Source organism: Anabrus simplex, chromosome 2 (genome assembly GCF_040414725.1).
Source record: "Anabrus simplex isolate iqAnaSimp1 chromosome 2, ASM4041472v1, whole genome shotgun sequence".
Lineage (NCBI taxonomy): Eukaryota > Metazoa > Arthropoda > Insecta > Orthoptera > Tettigoniidae > Anabrus > Anabrus simplex.
The window spans coordinates 610,960,450-610,973,017 of record NC_090266.1 but is presented as its reverse complement, the minus strand read 5'-3'; the positions used below and the strand labels follow the sequence as shown (position 1 = coordinate 610,973,017).

The following is a 12,568-nucleotide window of genomic DNA, read 5'->3' as shown; positions in this document are numbered from 1 at the left end:
ACGGTTCACGCAGACATCCAGCGGCTGTAGCATAGACGTCATCCCACCCGGAATGACTGCTAGGTCGGTTTTTCCATCTTTGACATGTTTCTTCACAGCGTCTGTTGTGTGGCCGCGGTAACTGTCGAGAAAAAGCAAGCTCTTTTGTCCCAATAATGCACCAGGGCAATGTTGCCAGATACACTTTACCAAGTCTTCCACAAGTGAACTGTCCATCCAGCCGGAGTTCTGAGATTCGACGATAACACCAGCGGGTGGATTTTTAGGAAGAGTCTTTCGCTTGAGAACAATGTACGGCAGCAATTTGGTTCCATCGGCGAGAATACGCAACATTACCGTACACCGTTGTTTTTTATTACCACCTGTTCTAATGGTAACACTTTTCGCATCCTTAACATTCACAGTCCTGTCCACTGGCATTTCAAAGTAGACTGGCGTCTGATCTGCATTGCCAATTTGCGAAAGCAAATATGCATTTTCCTTCTGGAACCGAATTATGTGACGCTGAAATGACAATAACTTCTCATCGTAGGCACCAGGAAGACGCTGTGAAATTGAGGTATGCCTTCGTACACTTAACATATTTCTTTTATAAAAATTACAAACCCATCCTCGGCTTGCCTTAAACCCTTCCGATGAAAGTTCCTTTGCGATCCCTAATGCCTTTAGCTGACATGTCGGTTGACACACCATATCCCAATTCCCGCCTTTCTGTCACATATTTATAACATGCTTTTTTTCAATTTCTGGAAACTGTACACTCAGTCCAAGAAAAGCTCTACGATTACCACTACATGTTAATAGCACATTTTTCTTCTATCTCCAATCGCGAATACACGACTCGTCAATATCGTATTTCCTACCGGCGGCACAATTTCTAATGATTTCGGCTTCCCGAACTACTTTCAGTTTCTCACCCGCAGTAAAAGATCGCAAATGCTTTGCGGAATTCATGTTGATACTCTGAGAACGTGCGCAAGACTGACGCCAAGTGCGGAAGTAACGTATACTGAGAGCGGAGAGAACATTGTTGCCAAGCCTCGTCGACGGTGATGCTCGGTTTACATGCATTCGGAAAGACAAATTTCCCAAAATTTTAAATAAGACCCGCACCCAATTTTGGAAGCGATATTTTCGAAAAAAACAGTGCGGGTGGTATTTGAGATTATACAGTATTTGATATATTGTATGATTTGTATTATGGCTGATGATGACCTTGACCTTAGGTCAAAACTAGTACCAAATTAAATTAACTTGTAATGTAAGCACATTGCAAAACTTTGCATTGAAAAGGTGGAACTGAAAAATTTATTTAACTATTAATGTTGGCTAAATTTGACAAGAAGAAGAGATAGAATGATAGGACACATCTTAAGACACCCACAACTACTCAATTAATGCATTTAACTGTGCTATAGTGCATATTTGAGTTCTGTTTTCTAGTACACAAATACTTCCATCTTTACTACAACAATTTACGGGTCCCTAGATTTTCCTCGCGCTGTTTAAGATAGTCTTCCTAATACTTGTGAGGGACTCTGTCATGAGAAATCCACTTTCTTTCAATGCATGCTTCATGGGCCACATACAACTGTCATAGCACACAAATTTTATAATGATAACGCGATTTCCCTACCTGAATATCTCGGCAGATGTTCATCTATATTGTCCCACTCTATGACAGCAATTAACATCATTCTTCTTCTTCTTCTTCTTTTATGACCACATAGGATCACTTTAGTCAGTCCGTCGTTCAGGTCTCTTTGAAGGGATTGTTCGGGCTTTGCGGTCCTCCCAGTACTTCTTCAGACGCTCCGATCTTCGTGCCCTTTCCTCAGTTGAAAATGTGCGTGTGAGATTAATCAACAATTTATTTACTTTTCAAGATATGAAATGATCTCTCATAAACCATCCTCCAATGGCTATTCTGGAACATCATGTATTAGGAGACAATTTCAAAGACTATACTGTTCAGCCTGGTGCAGCACACTGTCTAGTCCACAGGTTAACTTCGAGAGTGTCCAATTTTTTCTTCACGTCGCTGATTTATGCACTTACTTGCGACTTGAATGCCACAAAATCACTGTCAAGTGTTTGTCGCGCATTCGGTGGGTTGTTGTTGGCAACACATACTGAAGAATCCAAGCAAGCTTGGAAGTCTTCAATGACCTCTTCAAATTAATTATTTTCATCACTTCCCTTAGAGCTATGGTGGAGAACAAGATATCAAGCAATTTCTTAACTGTATCAGTAAATCACACCTATACACACTTTCTGTAGCTTATATTGTTATTTGAGTTGGATGTTTACGAAATTATATTACATATCTCACGAGTCACCATTATTATTTATTTTTATTTGCGGTTGGCTTTACACCCCACTGACAGATAGGTCTCATGACGACGAAGGGATAGGAAAGGCGTAGGATTGGGAAGGAAGCAGCCATGGCCTTAATTAAGGTACAGCCCCAGCATTTGCCTGGTGCAAAAATGGGAAACCATGGAAAACTATCTTCAGGGCTGCCGACAGTGGGGTTTGAACCCACTATCTCCCGGATGCAAGCTCACAGCCACGTGCCCCTAATCGCACGGCCAGCTCGCCCGGTACCATTATTATCATTAAACATTACACCATCACTGATGAAGAAAATAAAGTCTCTGTGTGTGGAATGGTAAGAAAATAGTGAATAATCTTGAAGAAATGAGTGGCGTAAATCAGCATCTCAAAAGAGAACTTGATGATAATGAATATTGTTTTTTAGCAGAAAAAGAATGGTAACATTCATCCAAGACTGTTAGGGTATTTTTTCTTTTTTACAATTGGCTTTACGTCGCACAGACACAGTTAGGTCTTATGGCAACGATGGGTTAGGAAAGGTCTAGGAGTGGGAAGGAAGTGGCTGTGGCCTTAATTAAGGTACATCCCTAGCATTTGCCTGGTGTGAAAATGGGAAACCACAGAAAACCATCTTCAGGGCTACCGACAGTGGGGTTCGAACCCACTATCTCCTGGATGGAAGCTCACAGCTTCGCAGCCCTAACCACATGGCCAACTCGCCCGGTGTTAGGGTAATTAGAATATTTTGTTTTCCTGTCACAAATGAAGCTAAAAGGTAAAATATACTAACCCCTCAATGAAGGCATTGCAAATTTCTTGTATAACATGTTCCCATAAGATGTTGTATACTTCACGAGGAATAGGGATTCGAGACACAACCCCATCCAAACGCATAGCAAATATCTGTAGCTCCTGCAACAAAACAAACAAGTATTGGTAGAAATGAAATCAACATTGCTTTCTACTAAAAATATTCCCGAAAAAATTAAGACAAATGTTGTTGTACCCTCAATAAAATGTCAACATATTGACTATGCTGGCTCATAACGTTCTTCACTTCCCAGTCGACCCTCTTCATATGATTTAAAATGTTACTGAGATCAACAGCTCGAGAAGACACACAAGCATACACTGGCTGACGTAACTCTACAGCAACATCTACCATCTGGAACAAAAGGTTCAAGATATTAGTTTTTACTCCACATTGCCAAGCCTATCATTAAATTACAGAATTTCCACATACTAAAGTACATATATCACATTATTAATGTACGGAAACACTGATGACCCAAACACACAAAAATTTACTGCTAGGCTTGTGTTTTCTTCAGTAACAGTATATACAAAAGTGCTCAACCTCTACTTTAAAAACTTCTACAAAATTCTCCACAATATTTACCTTTTCTCAACTCATTACAAAACTTGAGGGGGAACTATCAACTGATATACGAGCATCAAGCAGCAGTATAAAGTTCTAAGATGCATAATTTATGACAAGTTTTCGTACAATATTCATGAAGTTTCCAAATATTTCACTTGTAGGTATGTCAATTATAACATTTGTGCCTATTATAATAAACATACCCAACATAAAATTGTGTTTCATCATTTAAAAATTGTTTTCTTCATTACCCAACTTGGGTGGAATTTCTTAAACTCTTGGTAATGAAATTGCTCATCAATACCACACTCTCCTCTACCACTGCACCCCTCAGAAAAATGGCAACACTATGGAATATGATCAGAACATATATCACATCTTGCATTATCCTCTCTTCCAGTTGCATAGTTCAGTAAACTTTGTTAAAAAAAAAGAAGTGTATTTATTACTGTTTCACTTTACATTTAACCCTTTGGGTGACTGCTCTAAATGCAGATCAGTAGTGATTGATTGATTGATTGACATATTAACTTTACTACCGCTATGCGACTGTTGATGTGATCTCTAGTATTCATCACAATATGATAGCAGTCAATAATGAGATGAATAAGTAAATACAATTTTAATACCTACTGAAAGCATTTCTTTAGTTTCATCCCTGTTTTTCTAAGAGCTATACTGTAATCAGGCTTTATTTTTTTTTTGCTATGGGCTTTACGTCGCACTGACACAGATAGGTCTTATGGCGACGATGGGATAGGAAAGGGCTAGGAGTTGGAAGGAAGCGGCCGTGGCCTTAATTAAGGTACAACCCCAGCATTTGCCTGGTGTGAAAATGGGAAACCACGGAAAACCATATTCAGGGCTGCCGATAGTGGGATTCGAACCTACTATCTCCCGGATGCAAGCTCACAGCCACGCGCCTCTATGCGCACGGAATCAGGCTTTTGAGATCATAGTAATTAGTACTTTCAATCAATCAATCAATCAATCAATCAATCAATCAATCAATCAATCAATCAATCAATCAATCAATCAATCAATCAATCAAATTGTATTCAACAAACTTTGTTACATGATTTGTACGGATTCTCTTTTTCGTTACACTGAACATTTGGGAAATGACTATATTTGTTTTATTAGCAACTACATAACATCACACACACAAATATAGGAGGCCGATAAGGCCTCATAACATGTCATTATCATGGAATTAAGGCATGTCCAAGGTGTATGCTTTCTAGAAGTGTGTCTTTATTTGCACAACAAAAACAGATACACAAGGAGCTAGCTCTTGTAATCAGTTCCATCCTATCTTGCATGTTTTAATCTGGCCTATATGGCAACATGCCATTATGCCAGACTTGTGGTTGATTTACTCTGTGGTAAGAATAAAGAATCAGAATACAAAAATTTAAAACAATTGTTATGGGATAAAGGGCAGTAAAGAGGAAAAGTGGCAGGATCTAGGATGCTGGACAAATGACCACACAAAAAAATGTAAATTTTGAACAGATGTGCTAAAAGATCTTTTCTTTTCTATTTTCTTTTCAAAGTCAACAAAAACAACAATAACAACAACAGTGATTAACAAGAAATAACAATCCAAATTCCTATTTAGAAAGGGATATTACAGCAGCTTAAAAATTAACAAGTGAGGAGCAGCTCCCATTCCTTGGTCAGGAACTCATTGGTATATTATACAATGAAGAAGCTAGAGCTTCCAATAATAAATGTTACCCTCCAGAGGGACACTCCCGGCACTAAAAACCATACGCCACTTCGTTTCACTTTCAAAGTGCAGGAAAATAGTGGGACATCAAGAAAATCAGCTTGATGAACACTTAAAGAACAAGTCCCTAATGCATGCAAATTAAAACAGGACATAGTTTCTAGATGGAATAGCATATATTTCATGTTCGAGAGCCTCATGAAAGCTAAAAGGGGTATTATACAGGTCCTATCGACCGACTATTTTAATATCAGATCTCTAACAACATACTGAATGGGAGATGATAGAAAAAAATGAAGTCATGTTTAGAAATATCAGACCACCTTGGTGATAGCTAATGTGTGACAGCCAGTGTGAATTGCCTAGAGTAACACACTTGAAATTATCTTTATGTTGCTCCAATGTTGATCCTGGGTACATAGCTAGATTTGAAAGGACTCTTGAAGATTCAATGGCCAGGATAAATGATTGGTATAATTTGAAGACATACTGCTCTTGTTCCTAGATTTAAATATCTTAGATGTATTGTAAAAAAAGACCAGGAATCCATGTGGAAAATAATTTAGGAGAGAAACGTGCACAGAGTACAAGTTCCAGTAAAATCACGCAGCAAGGAGAAAATGAATTTTGAAACCAACGTAGATGAACAGGATTCTGGTTATGCCATTTCGGTTTTGAGTTTAGTATCAATTGTGTTGGGGATTGCAGTCTACAAGTTGTTGGTGTAAGTAGAAGATGACTTTGCAGACCCTGAGTATTGGTGAAAAATGCATTCAGTTCAGCTTCCACATCTCGCACGCATAACAAAAAGATTGCTTTGCATTCCAGCTTCTTGAGTTCCCTGTGAGAGTGTCTTCAGTGATGCTGGAAATATATATACACATACAAAAATACTGAGATATAAAAAAACACCATATGTCTTTCATCTTTGTTTTATTTTAGCTGATGATGATCTCCAGACTAGGTCGAAACATGTCCTATGTAGCCTTTTAGACAGACCGTTTATCAAATGGCAAACGTGTATTGAACAGATGGACTTTATACAATTAAATTCTTTTAGAATTTTATCTTAGTTATTTGAAGTCAATAAGGAACTAGAATGAAGTTCATTAATTATACCATGTTAACCCAATTAAAATTCACTTAATCGACCGAATAATCTATTAAAGACATTCAGTTAACTGATAAAAATTTTAATTGAACGAAAGCTGCTATAATAATAACAATAATAATAGTAATAATAAGTGACCACAAACAGAAACCTTATTAGAAACTCTAATATTCATCTACAATGACATCAAGTCAACTGAAAATGAATCTAAATAACATGAAGCATGTTCTAGAAAGGAAGTGCAATATTACAACAACAAAAAATAACTTAAACACAGCATTTACTTAGTGGGTGCAGTTTATTGCTCATTGATTAATGGTGGTGGAATTACTGTGAATAAAAAGAAGAGCATCAACATTGTCTGGGTGTAGAAGAGACCGCCGTGTGTTGAGAATGAAGTGTGCTGAACTAAAATTTATCTCTGAAGCTGAGCTTGACGCTTGCATACAAAATACATTCTTGGTGATTTGGTGAAGTCCATTTGTCCTCCAATCGGATGCCATATCTTCTTCCGTTCCACAATTTTGGTTGAAATATAGTTACAGCTCATCTGTTGGTGTAAGACCATCATCATCATCATCATCATCATCATCATCATCATCATCATCAGCGCATAAAGTAAATTTCATTACTTTACAAGGTTGTGCCGTAGTTGTGGAGTCGGATGACTTGGGCAGATTGGAATGATCGTAATTTATGCATGCAAATTTATTATTTCAACCATAATGGTTTAATTTATTTGGTCTGTATTGACTACAGACTAGTCAATCACTGATAACACAACCCAGCATTTTCAAACTTTTTCCTTGCGGCAAGAGGTGTGATAGGTGATCCTAACTAATTTTGGGTCGCTGAACACGAATCCGTTGTCTGTTTCTACGTATCACATCACGTTTTCTCGCAATAGGTATATCAAAATAAGAGATAGACCTGAATATTGCATTTAAAAAGTACTGAAAATGTTGATAATTTTGGAAATATTTATATTTCTTTGTATTATTATATATATTTTGAAATAGTTGAATATTGTCTTGAATTATTATATACAATGAATAATTATTGAGTATAAAATTACAATGAAATATTTAGCATGTATTGTAATATAATGCTGATTTACACAAAAACACATAAATAAACAACTCTGAGGAAATGAAAGCATTTTATTTTGACAATTAAACGTGATTTGCAAGCAAACAATGTAACTTTTATTCAGTATCTTTATGAATTCATAAATGTGAACAAAATAAACTTTAACAGTCCTAGATATCTGCTAGGAATGAACGCTTGGCTCCCCAGCGTCTGACTGCATCAAGTTTGTCTTCTCTTTTCAAACACCAACTGTAGTCGGCCATCATTGGTTCATCCCTCCTCCCCTGATATCTTCTTTCTGCCTCCTTGATTTCCTAATGGATCCTCTCTCCCATCTCTTCATTAATAGCCCCAAGATTTTCAGGAAATTGATCAAAATGAGAATGAAGGAAGTGCAGTTTCAGACTCATTCTGCACAACTCTTTCATATCACCCAACATCGTTTTCACTATTGTTTTGTATTGTTCATCCTTTACATTTCCTAGGAACTTTATTATGACATCTCTTATTGAATTCCATGCATCAAGTTCCACAACATTCATCGTCTGTTCAAAGTTTCTGTCTTTCAGAAGCTTTCTAATTTGTGGTCCATTAAAACTGCCTTCCTTGACTTTCGCATCAGATAAATGTGGAAATTTGCTTGCAATGTACTTGAAACAGGGGCTACTTTTGTCCAAGGCCTTAACGAACTGCTTCATGATTCCCAGTTTGATGTGTAGCAGTGGCAAAATATTTTTTGTGGGTCAACTAAGGCAGCATTTGTAACATTTGTAACATTTTTCACACCAGGTGTCAAAACTTGTCTCTTGGGCCAGGAAGGTGTAGACCAGTGTTTGTCCCTAGCTCTGCTGTCCCATTCATATAAATAACAAGGGAATTTAGTGTAGCCTGCTTGTTGTCCTAATACAATACCACATACCTTCAAGTCACTACACACATCCCACCAGTGCTCATGATATTTGTTTTTATCTAAAACAGTTTGCATTGTGATATATTGTAATTTTCTTTTAGTGAAACCGAATGTGCCACAGGAATCGAAGCTAGAATGTTTCCGTTATGAAGTAGTACAGCCTTTAAGCTCCTGTTGTAGGAATCCACAAACAGCCGATTCGCTGTTATCACAAAGCAGCACTGTGCTGCAATGACACATTTTCAGACAGTAAATGGCAAATAACACGAAGACTAGGTGTGATACAATAGAACCAATGACATTTTTTAAATCAGGAGACCTTTATTTAGTTAAAATCATGTATCAAATGCTTTGCCGCAAAAATCATGCTGGGTAGTGTAATTTACATTCCACCTAGTCAATAGTAATACAATATTTATTGTTGGCTAATTACTGTACAAGTTTTGAGAACTTGCAGCTCTCTTCATCTATGGTTTTGCAATTTACCAATCATTTCTTGGACTTTGATCTCATTACTTGTCTGATAACTTTTTTTTTTTTTTTTTTTTTTTAACATGAGATGAAAATCATCTTATTGGTCCGTATTGACTGTAGTTCACAATTGAGGAAAAAAGTCTTGGTTTATCCACCTATTCAATACTATACATTTCAATCTATGAGACTGATATAAGTCACATTAATATTGCAGACATGTTTCGACCCTTCATCATCAGTACATTACAATAAGACAGTTAAAATTATAAACAACTTGATTAAGATAAAAATCTCCTTTGGAGAATTATGGTGTTAAGTGTCCACTTATTCGGACCTTTCTTGTTCCCATTAGATTCTCGGTTCAATACGGAATTAACATGAAGTTTTTAAACTTGAATAGATGTCAATCCTCATACTACTGTCAAATCCACACTGTAGTATTACATAGAGGCTAATCTTCTAAAAGTGGTGAGGCAATATTCCATAAAAGTGATGCCTCACGGTCCAGTGGAGTGGCGTGTGATGGTGCCGGTGAGAGTTGTAGCTCACTCAACAGTCAATATTAAGCTTTGTGGGGAAAAACTTGCTGAAAAAAGAACAAGCAGCGATGTTTGATTTTCTGATAATGAAGATAGTCAATTTAAACTTGGGATACACGCCGACGCATATGGACCGCTATCTCCAGAGTGATAAAAGCACTAGCTGACCGTGCAAGAAGAATTTGTGAACCACAACATTTAGAATAGCTCAGCCACCTCAATATGGCCCTACGCCAGGGCCCGGGTGCTTATGACATGTCATATTTTTTTCCTTTATATTATTTCCATGCAAAATACAAGTTAAGCATGATGTTATCTATGGTGACTAAAATTATGCAATATTTTGGCTCTTTTAATGTTTTTTTTTGTCATTTTCTGGTAACTTTTCACATTATGGTCATATATCCCAGGAATTCTCATATTTTTATCATATTTGAATCTTTTTATTAAGTTTTTGCATACCTGTTTGCAGTCGTCTAAAAGACAGATTTTTCACATCTTCTAATTGTTGTCTGTAATTTCTTACAATTATCTTTCTTATAAATATATACAAGTATTTATGTGAATTAGGAGGGTAAGCTGTATAGAAATAGGCAGATGTGTGGAAAGTGACACAACAGCGAGCCTCAAATGATTTGGCGTATTTCAAACATGCCCCAATAACATCCTCCAATGTTGAGCGGTCTTTTTCCTCCCTCAAGTCAATGTTATGTTCCTATTTGAAAACTTTAAAATACAGTGGATGCCGTTTGTTCTAATCACGGATAATGTCATCAAGTGTATTATATAATCACTTTTAAGAAGTCCCGTACGGACAAATACTGAAACATTGAAAATCTTCCGTATATTGTGATCATGAATTCGGTTTACGTTATCACATTTGTTTTCAAGGATTTTGTTCTAAGGAATGTGAGTAGAGTGAGTACAAGGAAAACGCTCCTAACTTTTAAAAACAACTTTTTAGACTGCACCCGTCTTCAAGGCCACTTCCACGTCTCATCTTTTGTAGCAGGTGTACGATAGAAAACCGGTCAGCACAGGTGGTAACCCTCCTGCATACACTTTATCTTTTGTTTCTTCCCTTACGGCAGTTTAGCCAAGGACCACTCACTCTAGTCTTACTAAAGCTTTCACACTGTGAAGTTCTCAGCGTTGTAGTGCAGTGATGGCTAAAGTAAAAAGCAAACGTAAAGACTTAACCATTTAAGAGAAACTTTCAATTATAGAACGTTATGGCAAACTGCCTACAATGAGTCAACGCAATACTGCTGTGGAGTTACGAATTTCACAACCTCTTCTATGCAAGCCAATGAAAAATAGAAACAATATTCTTAAGGCAGCAGGAGAAAACAAAAACTTTGAAGTCTTACTCAGGAGATACTCAACAGTAAGGGGTTATTTGTGTAGCATTGTAATGCATTATTCGTATGTGAGAAATACCTTAAATTGCATCAGTAGACTAAGCACCATTTGTTCAAGAAAATCTATGAACTGCGAGTATAAAAATGTTGAAATTGGGTGAGAAGTTACAATCTATTATCCTAAAACATCAGGAATACCATGTTTAACAAAATTATGTTTGTTCAAATTTATACATAAACCTAAAGCTAAACGCGAATACCTCGAAACCAACTATTGGTAACCTAGTAAAATGTTGTAACATAACAGTGCTGGAAGCTGGACTTGTTGCTGTTTTTGGTCAGCCAGTTCTTTTCTTATGCACATCCTGAACAGTATCGTCGGCTTCAAATTTATCCCAAATACGATCGATTGTTGTACGTGTTAGTGGCTGAGTTCTGTACACATTACGCCATTGCCACAGTACCTCCATCATATTTTTGTACTTCCAGTACCACTTCAATATGGCCTTGCATTGCTCAAAAGACAATCTTACTTCATTTGTTGCTGCACTGTCATCTGCTGGAAAACATGTGCCAAGATTGTAGCGCTATTCACGTGACCATCAACTGTTGAGAAAACAATGGACTATACTATCGTGCAAGAATTGCAATGAATGGCTGAAGGAGAAGTGCAAAGATGTCGAAGGCTGTATGGTCCTGGGAAAGGTAGATGCTGCATACAGGAAAATCAAGGAAACCTTTGGAGAAAGGAAATCTAGGTGTATGAATATTAAGAGCTCAGATGGAAACCCACTTCTAGGGAAAGAAGACAAAGCAGAAAGATGGCAGGAACATATCCAACAGTTGTATCAAGGTAAAGGTGTAGATAATTTGGTTCTGGAACACGAAGAGGCTGTTGATGCTGATGGAATGGGAGACCCAATTTTGAGGTCAGAGTTTGACAGAGCTGTGAGTGACCTAAATAGGAACAAGGCACCTGGAATTGATGACATTCCCTCTGAATTACTGACTGCCTTAGGAGAAACCAGCATGGCAAGGTTATTTCATTTAGTGTATAAGATGTATGAGACAAGAGAAGTCCCATCCGATTTTCGGCAGAATGTTGTTATACCTATTCCCAAGAAACCCGGTGCTGACAGGTGTGAAAACTACTGCACCATTAGTTTAGTATCTCATGCCTGCAAAATTTTAACACATATTATTTACAGAAGAATGGAAAAACAAGTTGAAGCTGAGTTGGGAGAAGATCAATTTGGCTTCGGAAGAAATGTAGGAACACGTGAAGCAATCCTGACTTTACGTCTGATCTTAGAGGATCAAATCAAGAAGGACAAGCCCACATACATGGCATTCGTAGATCTAGAAAAGGCATTCGATAATGTTGATTGGACCAAGCTATTTATGATTCTGAAGATGATAGGGATCAGATACCGAGAACGAAGAATCATCTACAATCTGTATAAAAATCAGTGTGCAGTGATAAGAATCGAGGGCTTTGAAAAAGAAGCAGCAATCCAGAAAGGAGTGAGGCAAGGCTGCACTTTGTCCCCTCTCCTTTTCAATGTTTACATAGAACAGGCAGTAAAGGAAATCAAAGAGAAATTTGGAAAGGGAATCACAGTCCAAGGAGAGGA

At 37.4% G+C, this 12,568-nt stretch overlaps 1 protein-coding gene across 1 annotated transcript in view; it reads right to left on the bottom strand.

Annotated features, from left to right (window-relative positions):
* The window catches only part of Vps50 (vacuolar protein sorting 50), a 323,674-nt gene that overhangs the window by 44,815 nt on the left and 266,291 nt on the right, over window positions 1–12,568 (bottom strand). Inside the window, exons 15-16 of the mRNA XM_067141007.2 lie at window positions 3,344–3,502; window positions 3,128–3,249 (exon numbers count right to left, since the gene is read on the bottom strand). Coding sequence (XP_066997108.2) covers window positions 3,128–3,249; window positions 3,344–3,502 — 281 coding nt within the window. The remainder of the gene's footprint in view (window positions 1–3,127; window positions 3,250–3,343; window positions 3,503–12,568) is intronic.